Here is a 19,650-nt window from a genome sequence, read left to right on the forward strand (position 1 = left end):
TTTCCCGATTAGTACGTTTTGTCTCACGTCTTTCTTTTACATTGCGTATGAACGAGGTTCTACTGTATATAATAAGCAATACATATGCACAGCAAACTGTGTTATATGCATATACAGTGCAGTCCACTTATAACGATACCACATATAACGATATATCGGTTATAACGATGGGTCGACATGAGAGTGTCATTTTATGCATTAGGTCTATGGAGAAAAAAACCATTTATAACGATAGGTTATTCACCACATATCGGATATAACGATCAAAATTTTGCAGTCTGGACGGCGTTTTCCGTGCCAAATAATCGTAACGTTTGAGTTGCTTAGTTCCCTGAAACGAACGAAGTCGAGGCGAGGCGATGTTTACCTCTGTAAGTTCGTATCTGCCGCCATTACCGCGCAGCGCGTCTCGCCTCGCCCGCGCACGAGTAGGCGCAGCCAACGTTGGCGCAGCGCGCCACAAGATGGCGCTAGCTGCTTCATGCGCGTCGGCCACAGTCGCTTCGAAAGAGAGAGAAAGAAAAAAAGAAGCGACAAGCAATGCGGCGCGGCGGCGCCCGTCCCGCGTCTCTTGCTTTCCTTAGATCACTATCATCCGGCGTCTCTCTCGCGATAGCAGGCTGACGCCACCGAAGCAGCGTGCAACCAACGGTTCAACCCAGTTCGAAGATGGCGCCGACTAAGCGCAAAGCTGTGTCGCTTGACACGAAGATGGATATATTGCAGGACTCTCGATGCGGCTTCAAGGTGAGCGCCCTCGTGAAGAAGTATGAGCTCGTCCAGTTAACGATATCAACCATCTTGAAAACCGGGAGCACCGCGATTGTGAAGGCAGGAGCTATCAGCGGCCATTCCGATCAGCGGAAAAGGGGTTAGAGACCCTTTGTACGCCGATGTTGAAGAGGTGCTTTACCAATGGTTCATCACCAATTGCTTCAAGAAGGCGGGCTTTGTGCGTAAGGACGAACTTCCCCAACCCGCTGAGACCGACCCGGTGGAAGTCGCTGACATAACCGAGCTCTGGGAGCTTGTTCCTACTGGTGACACAGGTGGTGTGTCGAAGGAGGAGTTTTTGACTGCAGACAGTGCTGCCTCGTTCTGCCATGAGGTCACCGACGAGGCGATCGCCGAAGATGTGCTGTCTTGACAGACGCAAAGTTGTGCGACGGTGGCGACGGCATCAGCGACAGTGACAACGAGATCGACAGTGGCTCCTTGACCCCGACCACGATGTCCACGCAAAGTGCACTGTCGTCGATCGACTCCTTAATTGATTTTGTGCATGCTAAAGGATTGCCGCCAGTGTTCGCGCAGCAGCTGGAATCCATGCACACCGCGGTTGTGAAGCTGAAGCTGCCGCAAAAGCAAGTGCAGATTTCGAACTATTTCGGCGCGCCTAATCCTTGACACGGTCATTGGCGCTAGAAATAAAGTTTGTTTTTCACGGCCTGCTGTATACATCATCTATTCTTTAGAGCAAGTAGCGAATTCGAGCTCAGAGCTGCAAAGGTAAAGAGCGCAAACGCGTCTAAATATTTTTTTTTTGATAACTGCAGTCCAGATATAGCGATCATCGGTTATAACGATCATATTTTTCGTCTTTCTCGATATCGTTATAAGTGGACTGCACTGTACAATGCACTTGTTGCGCAATTATGACACAAACGAGTCCAGTATGTCGTGCACTTGCAAGAGTACTAATAGTCCAGCTAGTAGAAGCAGCCCAGTCTGTGGCACACTGGACTACTGTGTTCAGTACACAGATATGTGCAATACGTGCACGTATAATTGCACTCATTTTTTTCTCTCGCTGTCAGGTAACATCACAAATACTGTACACCCTCGGTAACTCCAAGCTGTAAAACCTGTAAAAAATGTGATATAATTTGAGAGGAACAAACTCGCGTAAATAGAAGCCCACTGGCTGCACATAGACCACATGGAACCTTTCCAAAATGCCGCTAGTAATATTCTCGGTCACTTTTGCGTGCATTGGCACTGGACACGTCAGTGTCTACGGGCAATGGCACCACTGGCACTGTGCCGAGATAGCACGCTTGGCACAGAGTCAAGATGATTGATCCTAATGCAATACTTGAAATCAGTCGTCCGAGCATATTTGGTTCCGGACAGCCAAAAAGCAGATGCTGCTTCTTTCTGCATTGTAATGAATACTGAACAATTTCACTTCTAAAACCGAAACTGAACTGTTGAATAGTCCAATGGACCGGCAAGACTAACAGGCAAGTGTCCAGCAGCCACAGTGGCCGGTTCTCTGACTTCCCATAGTACTTAGCAAAGGTTCATATGCATAGTAAAGGTTCATTATCATGCCTTTATCAGGCACCCACAAATGATGGGCCACTTACGCCGCACAGTTGCGCGAGCATGAAGCGAGCATGAAGCGAGCATCCTAATCGAGCCGCAATGTCGCTTGAGTGCATTGTGTACAGTGATTGCCCATGCTCAAAAGTGCCGATCATCTTGCTCAAGCTCACGCATAATACACAGTGACCACATTGGTGCATCCCTGACGGCATCATAAATGAGAGGGAAAATAAATTCATGGACGATTGCGATACTCCCTAATGCAAAATTTGAGTGCAGCTCTGCTTTATGTTTTATGGCTCTTCAAAATAAACCAACAGCACAAGCTTCTTTAGAGGCGATGTACTCAATGCGTGTCCACCAATTAAGCTTTTCTGTATAAATGATTCCCAGATATTTTAATGATTGTACCTGTGGAATTGTCTTCTGACTATACGTCAGTGTTATTCGGATAGTAGAAGTTAAGGGAAAAAAACAAAGATTGCAGGTTTGTTGACATTTAGTGATATTTGTATTCCATTGAACCACATTTTAGTCTGATTGAAACATGACTACAAAGTTCTACATAAGGTATGCATATAATTTGAAGCTGAAAAAAATTTGAGCAACAATTACGATACTCCCTAATGTGAAATTTGAGTGCAGCTTTATATGCGTTTTCATTCCGCAATATAATGGCTGGCCCGGACAATCTGTCTCATGCGGCACGTTGCGAATGGAGCGAAGTGTGGCATTAGTGTCTCACTAATTGAGAGATCACGAGAGGCAGTGCGTGGGTGATGCATGGGAGTGCTTCACAGCAGCTGCCGCAGACAGATCTCCGCTCATGCAGTGCTTTGTTTCCATACAGACGATGCGCGCTACTCAGGCAGCATCTCGTAGCCATCGTCACTGCAGGAAGGCCCATCTTGCACAGCACTATGCTTTTCTTCTCACGCTTTCGCCGTACCCTCCTCCTCTGCTTTCCTCCTCACGCTATTTTTGCTATTGCCGTCTTTCATACCCTGCTGTGCTCCACATTCACTTTCATGTTTCACTTTGCTTGTTCGCTCAATTACAAGAGACAATGCGGACGATGCCGCTCGCTGCTGGAATGGGTGCCTAACAGCAGCGCTCTAAATAAAAGACTTCGACTCCCAGCTCACTGCTGCTGTGTGAGGGTACAAGTGGCAGCAAGCAGCCGAGCAAGTGCGCAAGGTCAGTGATACTATAGAGAAAGAAGGGGGAATGATAGGCGGAGAGTGCAGTTCGGCACGGCATCTGACTTGGCTAGTAAGCTGCTGCTGAGTGAAAAGCGAGTTCAAGGGACGCTGCCGACGCTGCCCCATTGACTTCTTCCTGGTATTTTTGAAGTCAATTTCGATATATCTGGAGTCTGGTGGGAAAATTTGCAAGATAAAAGGTGAGAAACACATAGGTTGAAACCACAGCTTTAAAAAAATTGACTTAATCAATACTCTGTGATATCAGAGTTCGAGTTAACAAGGGTTTACTAGTTAGTTCTCGTGTGAGTTAATGTATGCCAGAAATTTTCTTAAATGCCAAAATGAGTAGATGTGTGTGCACATACGTGATTGTCATGCTGTGTACACTTCTCCTATTTCAGCATCACCATAAATGATGTTGTGTATGTGATCGACTGTGGTAAGATCAAGATGTCCAACTTTGATGTGGACAAAAACCTCGCCACTCTGGACGCTGAGTGGGTGTCGATGGCAAATGCCCAACAGCGCAAAGGGCGAGCAGGGAGGTAAGGCACGCATTTGTTGGTAGCATGCTGAAGTATCTCTTGGTACTGTGGCTTTTTTGGCTTTTTATGTATGACGGTTCCTGCAAGGTGGAAAGATGCAAGCACAAGTTGAAGGAATGCACGAGACAAACGCTGGACTTTATCCATAGCACATGGTAGGGTTTTGCCCCATGTCCTCCTTCAACTTGTGTTCACGTCTTTTCACCTTGCTCTTAGCTTGTGTCTTTCACCTTACATTTTTTCACCATCCTGCTGAAGCTAAAGTCATGATCAAATGGCAAAGTTGATGAGCATGTCTAAAATGGTGATGAGGTTTTGCTGAAACTTTGTCTTAACTGTGCATTGTCTCTGAAGGCTTTGAACATTGTTAACGATAATTTAGGCCCAATGTAGATTCTTTAGTTCACATGAAGATCGACAAGAAACAAGGAATATGTCACTATGCCTGACGCTCGTGCTATAAAAGTCAACGCATTATCATTGAAATATCACATGAGATTGAAGCGGGCAGGTTTGAAGAATGTACATTCTTAACCCTTTCAGTGTGTGGCTTTTTCAGAGGTGGTGCAGCCCCAACGTCAGGTTCCTTCTGTCAATATTATAAAATGAACACAGTGGTTTATATTTGCTTGTGCAGAAATGAAAAAAAAATTGCAAGGATAATGTCAAATGCTCTGTTGCTGTGATTCTCACATCCATATCTGGCAAAAAGAATGTCAAAAGGAACATGGTGGGACAGAAATGCAGAAACATACTGGTACGTCAATGACATTGGAAGGGTTAATGGAATGAAAATAGGAGAATGATTTGCCGGGAAAATGTGAGATGAAAGAATAAATGGTGAAATATAAAGCAGGTACAGCTATGCAAATAATGTGTGTTTGATATAAAGTGATACTGCCCATAATAAACACAGACATGTAGAATATACGTCACCATTAGTCACTTCTTTATTCTCCCCTTTGCCTTTACCTATTCTGTTTCCATTTTCTTCAGATCACTTCACTTCCCCCAACTTTGCTTTCATGCCTCCTGGGATGATACTTAAAGGGGCCCTGAACCACTTTTTATCTAAGTTGAGAAAGGCATTTGAAGTGAAAATAGGTTACAGTCTACTCTCGTTATAACAAACCCTGATAAGCCGACAAAAAGCCTCCGTTTTATCTGAAGTCCATAATATCCGAGGCGCCTCACTTCCGAAACTTTCGTCGCGGTGTCTAACAACTTTATTGTAAAGAGTGAGTGACGAACGTCCAAAATAAAAAACACAAACAAAAGTCGCACTTTCACCCGAAAGGTGAAACATTGATTGGGATAGCAAATTAAGCAAGGTAAGCATGGCAGCAGCAGCGAGCAAAATGACCTTCATGTGTCTCTCGCTTCAATGCGAATTAAATGTCGAAAGCACAGCACATACGAACCTACCGGCACTGGGCGCACTTTGTTCACATCGCAGATCGCTGTCAAGATGTGGAACCCTTGCTGGCATGCACTTCACCCACATTCTAGATTGCTGTCAAGATATGGCACCCGCGTGACTGCGCCGTTAACACCAGTCACGTCCATGCCTCATGCGCGAAAGACGGCGCACTTCCGCGCCGCTTTCCTCCCTCACTCCTTCACAAGATATTTAGCTGGAATCATCTGCTGACCCTTGCAAGTCAGTTGCCAGCCCTTGTTGACATGGCAAAAGTCGGTTTTATATGCCCGATTTTGATTAAAAGAAATTGCCACTAATTTCATCCACTGTAGCCGATAGTCCATGGTTGCGTGGTCCGTTAAAAGCGAACTTAATAAAATAGGCAGACCAAACTAAGATTGAAATATAGTCTGTTATGTCCAAAAGTCTGTTAGATGCGGGTACATTATAACGAACCTAGATTATGTTTCAGAAATACTTCGCCGCAAAAAGTACTTCAAGGCGTTCAACGGAAGCGGAGTTATTGGCAATCAAACACGGCCTCAGCTATGCTCCCATTCCTTCTTCAATGCCTTGAACTGCAAAGGCTACCGCCAAGTGGGGAGTGTTTACAATGCTATGCCTTCTAAATGTTACTGAAGTACTAAAGTGCCAAACAGACGACACAAGAAGAGACACGGACGAGCGCTTTCTAACAATTGATGCTTTATTGATGGAAACACACAATATATATACGCAAATCTGGCGGTGCAACTCACACATTGTCGAAAATCACGTGGTAACCAGGCAAAAGGCGATAAAACGATTGTAAATGTGACGTTCGTGACAATGACACGTGGTGTATAGGGCCAAATAACTATATATGATAATGGTTAATGGTAATAATAATGGATAATGGTAACCATTATCATTTATAGCCATTTATATAGTCATTTATAGGCATAATCTTTTATGAATACTCTAAAATGGCTGGCCAAACCTGGAAACACCTAGAGTGAATGGAAGTCGTATGGTTTCACTAGCTTTGTAATACACGTCACAGACTCTTCCTTTGTGTTTTTGGTGCTTCCTTCCAGTGCTCTACCCAGAAAAGTCCCTTTGTTCTTGAAGAATTCACTCTTAAACTTTTAACTGGCAGCTCAACAACATTGTTGACCTTACAAAAATGTGCAAACACTATACAAAACTAAATATTTGTCTGTGCCTTTCAATTTGCCTTAATTTGTGTACCTACTTAACAGCAGTAGTAGTCACAAAAATGTTGGCCGTGAGCAGCAGCAGATATTTTGGTGGCAAAACTTGAAGACTTTGTTGATATCGTCTTAGCGGACGTGGTCGTCCTATTATCGCTAATGTGAAAATTTTTTCCTTTGTTTAATAAAGCAATTTTTTTTCTCCATTGAGGTGTATCAAGAACAGGCATTTACCTTGTCAAAGCAAGTACTAAACACAAGTTTTGGACCATACATTTGCCTCTAACCAGCTGGTCAACACTATTTTTGACCCGCTGTATCTTACTTAGTATTCAGAGAAACCCTTTCATATTTCATTTGGTATGTATTTGAACAATAGCAATAAAGCAATAAAAACATTCTAGGTCAGGTTTTTCTTATCTTGCCAGTTAAAGGGTTAAAGCTGTGAGCACATGTGCCAGGTATTCTTGGAATATACAATGATGTCGTCCATGTAAATGCTACAAAAATGGCCAATGTAGAGTTTCAGAAGAGTGCTCATCATCGTTTGAAACCAACTCTGCAATATTCCAGCCAAGTGGCAGGTGATTGTATCCATATATATATCAAAAGGGGCAATAAAGGCAGTGTACTGTTTTGTCTCTTCTTGAAGTGGCATTTGCCAAAACTCTTTGCAAAGGTCAATCCTAGAAAAACCCATGCAGCTTCCAGTTTCATCGATAAGGCTGTCTATCTAGGGAATTGGAAAAAGAATCGGGTTTGTTTAGCTGTTTAATATCCTATAGTCCTTTCAGAGCTGCAGGCTGCCATCTTCCTTCGGAGGAATTGTTATTGGTGATGCAAATGTGGATACGAATAGCCAGATGATGTTGGCATCCAGCATCATTTAGAGTTCTTTGAACCACACCTGCTTTTTCCTTGTTAGATTGTATGGCTTCTTTCGTACCACTTCTCCTGCGAGAAGCCCTGGTAAGTAGTGTGGAATCTAGAACTTGATATCCCGTGAGGATCTTGGCAATGTTTGTTGGGTTTCTCCATCCAGTAATGCTGAAAAGCTTGCAACAGCTTTAACATTGCTTCGAGCATTTCAGGATGTCTAACCTGTACCAGCCACCGCAGTTCCTTTGATAATCAATGGGTAATGAGCGTTAGTACGGATTGTAACGTCAGCTGTGGCTCAGCAATCTGAAGGAGGCAGTGTTTTTCAAGGTGGAAGTACAGTAGACTTTCGTTCATTCGACTACGGTTAATTCACCGGCACTGGTGCATTTCTGTGGGTATAAATGTTGGTTATTTTGATTCTAAAGTTGGCCTTCGCTAGATAACTTGAGCTTGGCCAGTCAGCAAGCCACGCGCCTGGCCGCTATGGTGGCCCCAATAGCAACCCCATTAGTGAAAGCGTTCGTCTCAGCAGAGCTTAGGGGAAAGTGAATGCGCTGAATGCACGTCATCTCCTGCCACCTATTTTCGGCCAGTCCTAAATATATTTTCAAGCAATAACCATAGCTTACAATTTACCAAATTTAATGCGCACCTTTTTTTTCTCCTACAAAAAAAAAATAGTCCGAAAATTTTTGCCGTGGTGCAGTCGGTGTACAAAACCAACACCATCATGACAGCGCTTGTATGCTTTACCACAGAACATAGGTGTATTGCGGCGAAGTTGATCTTAAAAATCAGTGTGGCGAAACTGACTTGAAGAAACTGGCCGTCATTGGGGAACACAAAGTTCTTGCTAAAAAATCGGGTGCACGTTATACTTCTGTATTGTTTAGGAGCTTTACCGTCATTTCTACGTCAGTTTTCTATTTTGTACAAAAGAAAGTGGTCACCCATTTGATTGGGTGGCATGTTGGAATTGGACAAATATTAGCAAATGAATCAGTGGTTTGTCATTTTTTCTACATCTTGTTTAATTCAAACAGCTGGATAATTTGATTAATTTTGTAAGTCCCATCAGGATCGTATTAATGGAAGTCGACTGCACCAGACTTGAAGTGATAGTAAATTGCGTGGTCCCATCGTTCAACTGAATTTTCTTGAAATGTTATAAATCCTGCTTTCCATTTTTGGACCATGGTTCGCATTTGTTATCCAACAGCCGAGACTCGTGCTATTTTCTTGCTAGTCGAGCAAGAAATAGTTACATATTAAATATATGGTCTCTGTCAGACTTCCATTCGTATAATTCTGCAGCCTGGTTGTAGAAAGCTATCCAACTTTCTGGACTGTCAGAGGAGACATCGAATATCTCTGGTCGCACAATTTCGAACCAGCATCTCATGTGAAGGCCTACTGATGACATAAACGTTTCAATAAGCTTGTTCTGCAATATTTCCTATATATCTTCACATTGGCACAACGAAGCAGAGCCAGCCACGCTTTTGTCGCTCCGCCCTCGCGGCTCATAGTGTCGCCCGCAGTGGGACGACCCTAACATGCAAAGCGCCAGCAGCGGGGAGCGAATGCTTCGTCTGCCTCTCGCTTCAACGTGTCTCTGAAACTCGAGATTACACAACCTCCACTAGTAAATGCACACATGATGCTTTGTCATCTTGGTCTGCCCACTATTTTTGCTGTCTGCATTACCTGTTGCAGTTCTCCGCTGTGTGTGTGCCTGACTGTGGCAAGTTTGTTGTTTAATCCTGATGGAAGGAATAGTCTTCTGTTCATACCTGTGCAAAATGTGAGGGAACTTTCTTTTTTGAGTGTAGAAAGAGCCGGCACGGCACACTTTTGTACGAGGAGTTTCTTCTGCATTCCTGCTCTGTCACCGATTATATAGTTAGAACCATTTCTGATGGTCATTGCGTGGGCACTTGTTTTGGTTCTTGTACCAGAGTGCAGCCTGGTGTATGCTACCGGCTGTACACTTCCTGGAGAGAGTCTCAGCTCGAGGCCTATCAGCTGCCAGAGATGCTTCGGACCAGACTGGAAACACTAATTCTCAAGATCAAGGTAAGCTGATAAAAGGAATGCCATTTTGCCTGTAATGCGAAGCAGTGGCAGTAGGCATTAAAGTGTTTTGCATGGTGTCCATTGAGCAAACATTCGCAGATGCACGCGAGCAATCTGCTTTCGAGAGGAAAGAGAAGTGCCAGCTATATTCATTTTTAGAAGTTGTGTTCCCTGATGATAAAGTGAAGCAGTGCAGCTTTTTTTCCTCCTCTCATCCCAAACAATATAATGTCAGCGTCATCCACTAACCATGAGGAGAAGCTGAAAGAAAACAGTGAAGATGAGGCAGATGCATGCAATTGTCATTTCATGTAGATGAAAAAGCATAATTCTGCATGGCCTCTGCAACTGCGAAGCTGAGGAACTGACGCTGGCTCTTATCGACTATAGAGCTGTAGAAGTCAAGTGGGCGTCAGGTAATCTTAGCAGGTACTGGCGCGATCGTGCTCTCAAGGTGCGATATTCTCCAGTGCTGTGGCATTGGCAGAATCTTCATCTATTAGTCTGCTAGTCCGCTGTTCAAATCCCCACAAGACAAGAAATCTCTTCTTTTATTTATTTGTAAATTTCTCGCAAAGCATTTTGGGATTGCAGCAACGGACACTGGTCCCAGCAGAGACAATAAAATGACTAGGGTAGGAAGGAGGACAAATAGCGATCACTGTAAAAAATGTGGATGTTTAGTCACCAGCTGTAGGGCAGTGTCCTTTCCTCGAAGCTCCCTTTAACCCTTTCACAGTGCCTGGAGATTTCCTAAGGTCAGTGCCACATCGAATCTTTCACTGGTTGTCAGTTCTGCACTTACCTGAACAATTCCACTTTGTCCTCTTGATTTGAGCTAAAACATTGTCTACTGCATGTTGTACTGTCCTGACGGTGAAAAAAATTGTCACTTTAGCATACGCTAAAGAGAAAAGCAGAAGCCCGCGCACTCACAAGAAATTCATTACATTACTTGCGAATTTTATTAGAATGCATTGTTACTTCCTACACTCTTAAAACAGTTGCACCCTTTGCGGTGTATATTTGTCCCACAACAATAATTGTCATCTGCCTTGCTTGCACTTCCTTTCTTAAAAATGCTGCATTCGCTACTTTCCTTCTGAGACTGCTATGTCATGCTGGTAACGCACATGCCCTTCGTGACTTGGAAATGTCGGGCTCGTAGCGTTAAAGAAAGGAAATGTGGGCAAGACAGATGATGATTATTGTTGTGGGATAAGACAAGCCCCAAAGGGTGTAAATTTTTTAAGGAGCGCAGTGATGATACTGGCCTTGGCCATTTCGGAGCAGCTTTCGGAGCAGGCAAAAATGCTTTTCGGAGCAGTAAAACTGGCTTTCGGAGCAGGCAAAAATGCCTTTCGGAGCAGTAAAATGGGCTTTCGGAGCAGTAAAATGGCGCTTTCGGAGCAGGCAAAATTGCTTTTCGGAGCAGTAAAACGAGCGTTCGAAGCGGGTGTCTGTTGAAACAATTGCAAAACATATGTGCAGCTTTCACAGCAAGCAATAGGAAAGCAAGAAATGCTGAGTGGTGTTCTATCATAGCCAAAATTTAACAAACGCCACTTATTTTAATTATTAATACCACCGGTTAGTCTAGCTTTAACTAAAGTTGTCAGACAAACAATGTGTAAATATACAATTATTGCACTTTATTATTAAATGTCTTAAGGCAACAAGACTATCACAGCAGCTTGGGCAAATATTTGCACGTACTTGTACAGGAAAGATCACAGGAACAGATCCTCATGATTAAATATCGCAGCAGTGGCCTTTCACAAAGGAAATAGAATACACTCACATGAGTGAGGCAATGTGACTATGAAACAAAGAAATGAATATATGCTCATGGGACTAGCACGCCTTGTGAACAAACGTTTTACAGAAAGGAATACTCAAAATAGTGAGGCAACGTGACTAAAGAACAATCCTCTTACGAGACAAATCAAGGAATACAATTATCCTAGTGAGGCAACATTACTAGCAAGCAAACCTTGTTGATAATAAAGCAAGGAACCCAGTAATGAGGGGCAGCACGACTAGAGAACAACCTTTTTACAAAACTAAGCAATACACTCAGCCAAGTGGAGCAGCATGACTAGAGAACAAGCCTTTTACAAAACATACCAGAGAATACACTCACTTCAGTGAAACAGCAGGACTAGTTAACTGTGTATATAGCAATGAGTGAAGCAGCTTGACTAGCGAAAAAACCTTTAACAAAAAAAGAAAAAAAAATGCACAGAATACACTCACTTGAGTGAAACTGCATGACTAACTGTGCGGACCTAAACATATTACGGCGGGAACAATAGTACCTTGACAGAGAACCCCATTGATGAAAACATATCTTCTAAGTTTAAGCAGACATTATGAATATACAGAAGCACAACAATAAATATGAAGAAAATTCTGGTTATGTGCTCTAATAAACTGCCAACTAAAAAGTCCAATGAAGAAAATTCGCACAAGTTTCAACATCAGTCAGGCTTGTGTCCACAAAACTACTGTGAAACCCCGGAAAAGTACTTCACGTGCGTGCAGCCACTTTTCTCCTTTTACTATCAGCCATCTTTTGAAGGGACACTGCAAGTCTAGATTTGCCCTCAGCCAGAAGAGAATTGCCACTTTCAATGTCAGCAAAGTCCTTTGACCTGAGGCCACGGCTAATTAAAAGTTCAGCATTTGTTAGCATCTTCCTTGCGGTTTCTACTTCCTTTTGAAGGTCTGCTTGATCACCGCTGCTCGAGCCTGCCTCATCTGCCTTGCGTTGCCGCTTCGCTGACTGCTCTTCCTCAGAAGCAATGCGTTCAGAGTACAGTTTCTTTGCGTTTCGCACAACTCTAACAACTTCAGGCGTAATGCTGAAACGGCTGGGGTCACTATGGAAACGCTTGCCATAGGACACAACATGACGTATCCCATTGATGCTCTCTACCGTTAGCCGCGCCCTGTCATGAAGAAGTCTACGATTCTCACTAAAACCCCTTTCGACATCTGCATTTCCATGGGGAATGCTCAGCAAAGCCTTTACCACTTTATTAAGTAGTGGATACTTGTGCGAGCCATCACTCTTTTTTAAGTCAAAGATGACCTGCCAATATTTATCAACCCTTGGAGCACTTTCAACTGTCTCCAGTTGAAAAACTGTATACTCATCCATCAGGGTTGAGATTTCGCTTGGCTGTATCACCTGAGGCAGCTTTGCAGCTAAGCACCTCATTTCAGCTTCTGATGACTCCTCCTCCCTGGCCTTAGGAGAAAGGCAACGTAGGCTCCACAGTGCCATGTTCCCAAAGGGCAGTCGTGATAGCAGATGTTCTGTGGCTTTTAAGTAGAAACTTCGTGCACCCAACCGAAAAGCCTTTTTCTGGGCTGGTTCCCACTGGGACATAGCTGCTTCTGTGTCTCCACCAACTTCCACAACAGCCTTCCACATTGCAGAACAATGAACATCCAAACGTGGCAAGTCCTTGCCGTTAACTGTACGGTAAGCTTCGGCTTTCATAAAGCGACCAAGCAGTTTCTGAACGAGAAACACCATCTCTTCATAGAGTCGATGCACCAGTGGTTCACTTCCCTGTAGGAGTGATAGGAATGAAACAAAAATTTCAGAAACGTTCCTAATGAAGAGGAGCTTGGCATAGAAGGTCTTGTCAGAGAACACCTTCCTCAGTCGTTCACGCAACTGGCCTCCTGTGCGACAGGATGTGTCTGACAACAGGACTTTCTTCACAGCAGGATACTGCTCTATCAAGCGATCAACAGCAGGCCCCAAAGTGAGCCACCTTGAGCTCACATGGCGTAAAAATACAGTTTCAGGAAGACCAAGTGTCACTTGTTTCGCTTTCATCGCTGCGCTCTGCACAGCTGAATTCTTAAAAAAGTAATAAACATCTATCACAACCCCTTCGATGTCCGACCCAAAGGCATTCAATCCTCGAGCAAACGAGTTGTGCACTTTGTGCAGGCAGCACTCTCCTAAGTCGATGATATTCGGGTAAGCCTCTTGCATTTTCTTCTTCAAGCTTTTCATTACATTTGGACCATCGGTAAAAAAGCAAATGAAGTTCTTCTGCGGAAGGTCCATCATTGCTTTCTGGATCTCACCTGCCAAAATTTCTGCTGTTGCGGAACCCAGCCGGTACGACTGCAGGTGCTCCACTACTACCTGCTGCGCTTTGTCAGAGAAATATCTAACCACCACATCAAGCTGCTGGCACCTTTGCTCTGGAATAGGGGTTTCATCTATGGCAATAGAATAAAACACGTCTGCCTTGTTGAGCTCGTCGACCACAAGCTTCTTGAAGTATGAACCCAGGCCGTCAGAAACAATGTAAGAGGTTTTGGACCTCTTGCAGGAAAATTTCTTGGCTATTTCTGAATCCGGGAACATTTTTGGATACAAGTCAGTTGCTGTGTCTGCCCATGAATATGGAATGCCCTTTAGTGTCATACCAAGGACAAAAAGTGTCTGCGTGTGTCACTTGGTCATTCAGTGGAATGTTTCGTTGGCTTGTTAATTCCAGAGTTGACTGAGTAGTCTTCGGTCTTTGTAGGACACCTGAAGCGTCTCGGTGCTGATTGGCAGAGTCAATGTGGCGCTTTGTGGCGGCATGCCGCCTTATAGCCGTTACGCCGTGCTGCCTGCAGTTAATGCTGCTGTCGCACAAAACACAAAAGCCAGTTGCTTCGTTTGCTTGACGGCACCACAGTGATATTTTGTCACCATTTTGGTCAGTCTCGAGAAGAATGTCCTGATTGAACTTGGTGGAGCGGCCTGCACAAAAAAAAAGCAATGTATCATTTCTACTAAATAATGCAATTTACGCTATGCTAAAAGAAAAGGTTAAATTGCTCATTACTGACATTTTAGCATTACACGATATACCAGAAATAAAACTAATTCTTTCACATGCGCAAATGTTTATCAAGATCGCTTCATCTCTTAGCTTAGCACTTCAACCTTTGTCCTGCAAGAGCCTACAAGTCCAAATTCAACCTGGCAGAAAAACAACGGAGGCCCGCCGAGACGCTAGACAAGGCACGATGTTTTATTGAGTGCCCTTTCGATTCCCTTTCTGTTCAACTCTTTCTGCCCCCGTGAACAGCTTGCATTATCATTGCTGCGAGCGGCCACGATACGTTAGCTGTCATGCAAGTTCGGGCATAGCAAGCATGCCAGTTCCATAGTCCTGACTGAAATAGCTCACGCAAACAGCTAAAATTATAAGTTCTAAAGCATAACGCAGGCATGTTTCAGTCAAATAAAAAGGTAGAAAGCGCTCAACTCCGTGCACTAGACATTACAGCAAGCTAACGTGGCATCTTCAGTAGCTGTATGTATGCGAGCAACGACGCGACGAGCATTGGTGATCGCAGCGCGGCTGAAACCACCCAGGGCGACGTCGCCGAGAGAAAACAGCGACTAGAGTTTCACTAAGTTAAGCAACGTTTTTTCTGTATGCCTTAATATGTAGCTACAAGAACGGCGCGGAATTAAAACGTTAAAGATACGAATTTTTTTTTTGTTATTGGCCTACGCGACTGGTCGCTTGATTGAACCTTCCCTCCGTCCGTGAAATATTGAACCTGAGGAGGTTTCGGCAGACAAGCCGCTTTTTTTTTTTTTTTAACGAGCGCGCGCCTCCCCACACGCGACCCAAACTCATCGCTAGTCCCCATCGCGCAGCCGTCATCACGCCTGAAATCGCGCCAACGAACCGCCGAGGCAGAAGAAGCGCGTGCGGTGAACGCCAATCGCTCCTGAACAGCAGACCGCCATCTTTGCCGCTTTCTTGCCTACGCTGTTGGCACACATTTTTTTACATATAGAACAGCAGCAGACAACGTGCTGGCTATGCCTCTACAAACTTAAGCAATACAAAATGCATGATAGATGCACCAACCTTTCAGCTTTGCAAGCGCCATAGCGAAGTCGACGGCCGACGATGAGGGCTAGCACATCCAACTCAGGGCGACCGCATGCCGCAAAGACCACACCAGCAGCCCAACAGCAGCCATATAGGAAACTCTATGACAGCACAGAACACCTATACAAACTTAGAGAAGGGAAACTGTACCTTCCACAGTGCTACGGAAATAAGCGTAGCGGTGGCGTCGTGAACTAAAGTATGTGACCACAGGTGGCGCTGTACAACAGGAAATGGAAACGGGGTTTTGCACACGCTTCACCAGGTTTGCACATGCTTTACCAGGTGTTCTGTGGCTTTACTGGGTTTCTGGCTGCTGCGCCTCGATCGTGCTCCCGCCAGTTTAGTTGCTGTGTAGCAAACGTAGCGCCTACATATTTATGTAGGCGCTACGTTTGCCACACAGCAACCAAACTGGCGGGAGCACGATCGAGGCGCAGCAGAATACATGTAGCGCTGAGTCATATCTTGTTAAGGCACACTCTGAACTGACTTTTAAGGGCATCCCGAGTAGTGCCGCCGCGCTCCAGCTGTTGCATTTCGTGTAGGGCTGCTGACAGAATGCGGTTCCCAGATGGCACGATGGCCTCGACTGGAATAAATGCACACGACACCAAAGATTGAGTAAGCCTGAAAATATTTTATTTGCATTTTACAAGTACAACAAAAAGCACACGTCTACGCATCCACACAAACGCGGTTACATAGTCAAGAACATAGTCAAGAGATGGCTCATTAATAAGGGTAGCACAAACGCACAAGAAGACCTAAGCTACAAAACGTACGGTCGGCTGCTAAGTATAATAATTTCCCTGTCACCGCGTGTCACTTTTATACAGCATCTTTACAGCACTACCAGGCCGGGTAGTTTGGCGGAAAGAACGCAACAGCTTATACGGCCGTCAGCTGCCTTTTCCTTATGGGTGTCATAATTATCCTAATCTCCGCATCAACGTCGTGCAAGTTCGCATACAGGTATCTGTATCTGAACCATATGTGCCAGCTTAATACATGTGTAGTGAAATTATGATAACCACTGCGTCTTATCAAACGTATTGGTTTTGCAAATGCGCATTACAGCTGACGGAACGACATACTGTAAGTGAAGCACAAGAGAACAAGGACAAAATGAGGATACAACACTTGAAGAAATGAAGAATTAGTAGGCATACAGCAAACAAGCAATGACGGAGAAAACACAATGATGCATCGGGTGTTCTGCGACATCGGTTCGCGTACTTACGGTGTTATGGAGATCAACGGCATAAAAACGTACCTTCAAGCGTACTCCCTCAACCTCCGCCGTATTCATTATGATAGTCAATGCCTAAACAAAATGAAGCACTATTCTTTGCCAAGAGTAGACCTTCTTACAGCAAGTCTATGTAATGACTCGCAGACGAAACCAGCATGCTTTCGAAAATGTTTTACCGCCGTAGTATTCGAACGCCAACGGCCAGGAAACACATAGATACCAATAGGCTGTCGGCTGTCGGTGGTTAATCGAGCACAAAAACCCTGACGCTATGACTAAAAAGCAGCTTCAACAATCAAATTAAAAGAAAATCAACTGCCTATTTGCCTGAGGTAAAAAAGCATCCTTAGACACCTCGATTGTTCATGTCAATGGTTTGTGTAAATTAAAAAATTCAGCATGTTCAGCGCCTCTAGCAGAGAAAGCACAAATTAAACTATTCGACCAAATTACAGTAGCTCCACTTGCGCGCTTACGCTGAAACGCGCCTCGATTGATTTTTCGCCCTCTGTGGCCATTTGTTGAACTTGAGAGTGTGCGGGGCCTGATGACAGCAGCAACACCATCAGGCTTGGCTTGGCTCGGATTGCCGCGCGCGCCGCGAGTACGGTAGCTCAAGCGATGCCGCTGTCGATGGTGACATAAGCGGCACTCGATTAATTAGTTTCGTTTCTGGACCGGAGCACACCCTTCGGCGCAGGGTGGGCGCAGATTTACCATATTTTGCTGAAATGTAGCAGGATGTAGCAGTGTTCACGTTTCGGCGCAGTTCGGCGCAGCGGTATCATCACTGGGAGCGTATTACTTGTTTTCTCCCACCAAAGCTCGTGAGTTCGATTGCCTTGATGCACTTCACCGTAATTCACACCAATGTTGTGGGTTCAACTCTCGACCTTCACGATGTCAATTGGAATCCAACTTGGAGACATGGCTGGTTCGTCCATATCTCCAAGTAGGTTTGGCTACCACCAAAGGCTGTTGGTTTGAGTGCCTTAATTAACTCTATCTTAACTGTGCCTTAACACTACAGGTCGTGCTGATGCTTCTTCTTCACCTCGGCTTCGCAGTTTCCTATGAAGAAATTGATGGTCTAATTTACTCTAATTAACACCAAAGGTCATGGGTCTTGTTACGTCACAACATGGCCAAGGGTATAAAGACGTTTGCCACAAGACAACCCCACCCATCCATCAGCACCTATCTAGAAGTCAACGTAGCGTTTACACAGACTGTTGACGGGTCCAGAAAAGGCCCCTACCACTACCTGACAGTCTGAACTAATGATGGAAAAGGGCCAACGTTGAATGCTACCCTGCAAACAGCTTTGACCTTGGATTCCCAGGTTGCTAACCTGTCCCCTATTTCATACCATCCGGCTTTGGATTTCCATGTTGTTATCCTGTCACCGATTCCATACTACCAGAGGTGGAGCGGCGCAGAGCAGTGCGATCTCATAGGCAGGGTATCGCGACCGCTTCGACGATTGTAATTGGCCGCGATACAGTCATCAGATTCCTTAGTTGATTCACCTAGGGAAAACGACTGGATTAAAGGCGGATACCTTTCTTGCAGTGGGGTCGACGTGTCCTGATGTGAACTCGGACGTTAAAGATGCTCCTGCATCTAGTAGGCTTGCGTAACTGGAGCTGTGTAACTAATGTAATATAACTCCTTTTTCCTTCATTCCTACTACAGGACGTATTCATCGATGGGCATAGTGGATTCCTTGCCCTAACGCCACCTCAAGCCGCAACAGTGTTAATTAGCTTCACCTTATTCAACTCTACAGGTTGTGGGTTTGATTCACATCAAAGTTAGAGGGTTTCACTCCCTATGAATTTAGGTGCCATAATGGCAGACATTGGATTTTTCGACCCGTGAGTCATCTGAGGCTTTCGCCTTAACTTGAAGGCAGCATAAAAATGTGGCTGTGCTTAGTGTAGGGGAGCATGCTATGCATTTTTTCACCATGCAAGTAGACTTTTACTTATGCATTTACACGGATGTTTTTTGACTGAAGACAGCAATATTTTGCTAATGTGACTGCACCCTCCTCTGATGGGCCTTTTTGCTGGGCAAACGGGTACATCAGAACTCCTGTACATGTGCTCTTGCTAGAGCTTGCACCCGATTTGATGGCGCTTCTAAGATCAGTGCAAGTGTAAATTAAAGCTGTTCCAAGTGCCCCCACACTGAAAAGCATATTATGCATCGTGATTTAAGAAAGCCAGGAGGTATGATCCCACCTGCACAGGTTACGTTACGTGCACCATTTGTAGCAGCTACGAGGGCTGGTCACTTAATGGACACTGATTCAAGAAATGTGGCTGTCCCTGTTCTAATCGGAATAGGCCCTCTAGAGGATCAGCTCAATAAAGTTCTGCCGTTAAGAAACAAATTAGTATATTTTACCCTATAAAATCCCTAGTACCTACCCTCAAGCGTTGAGGGCATTTAAGTACATTTTGTGATGTTCCACATTTTCTAACGCAGCATTGTAAAAAGCACGCATACTCGGTTTGCAATAGGATATTAGATAAGCAGTATTTTTTTTCAGCAAATCATTATGACCGGAAACCAGAGAAAAAAAAACTGCACTTCTTTCCTTTCATAACAGACCTGTAATGTGCTCATGTTTGTAATACCTCACTTACCAGCAATTAAAACACTGAATACATAGCGAGAACATGCTAGAACTTGTGAAGTATGACTTGAATGTCACCACAAAGACTACTTTGTTGTTTGAATTTATTTATTGTTATACTGAAAGGTGGGGGGGAGGGGAGAGGTGAATCATGACCTCAAGTCTGCTT

General features: G+C 44.4%; 1 protein-coding gene across 1 annotated transcript in view; it reads left to right on the top strand.

The window, feature by feature from the left end:
• LOC126546191 (ATP-dependent DNA/RNA helicase DHX36-like) overlaps positions 1-19,650 on the top strand; it is an 87,049-nt gene that overhangs the window by 37,619 nt on the left and 29,780 nt on the right. The window contains exons 15-16 of the mRNA XM_050194340.3: positions 3,935-4,078; positions 9,532-9,649. Of these exons, the coding sequence (XP_050050297.2) occupies positions 3,935-4,078; positions 9,532-9,649 (262 nt within the window). The remainder of the gene's footprint in view (positions 1-3,934; positions 4,079-9,531; positions 9,650-19,650) is intronic.

This window comes from Dermacentor andersoni, chromosome 3 (genome assembly GCF_023375885.2).
Source record: "Dermacentor andersoni chromosome 3, qqDerAnde1_hic_scaffold, whole genome shotgun sequence".
In the NCBI taxonomy this organism is placed as follows: Eukaryota; Metazoa; Arthropoda; class Arachnida; order Ixodida; family Ixodidae; genus Dermacentor; species Dermacentor andersoni.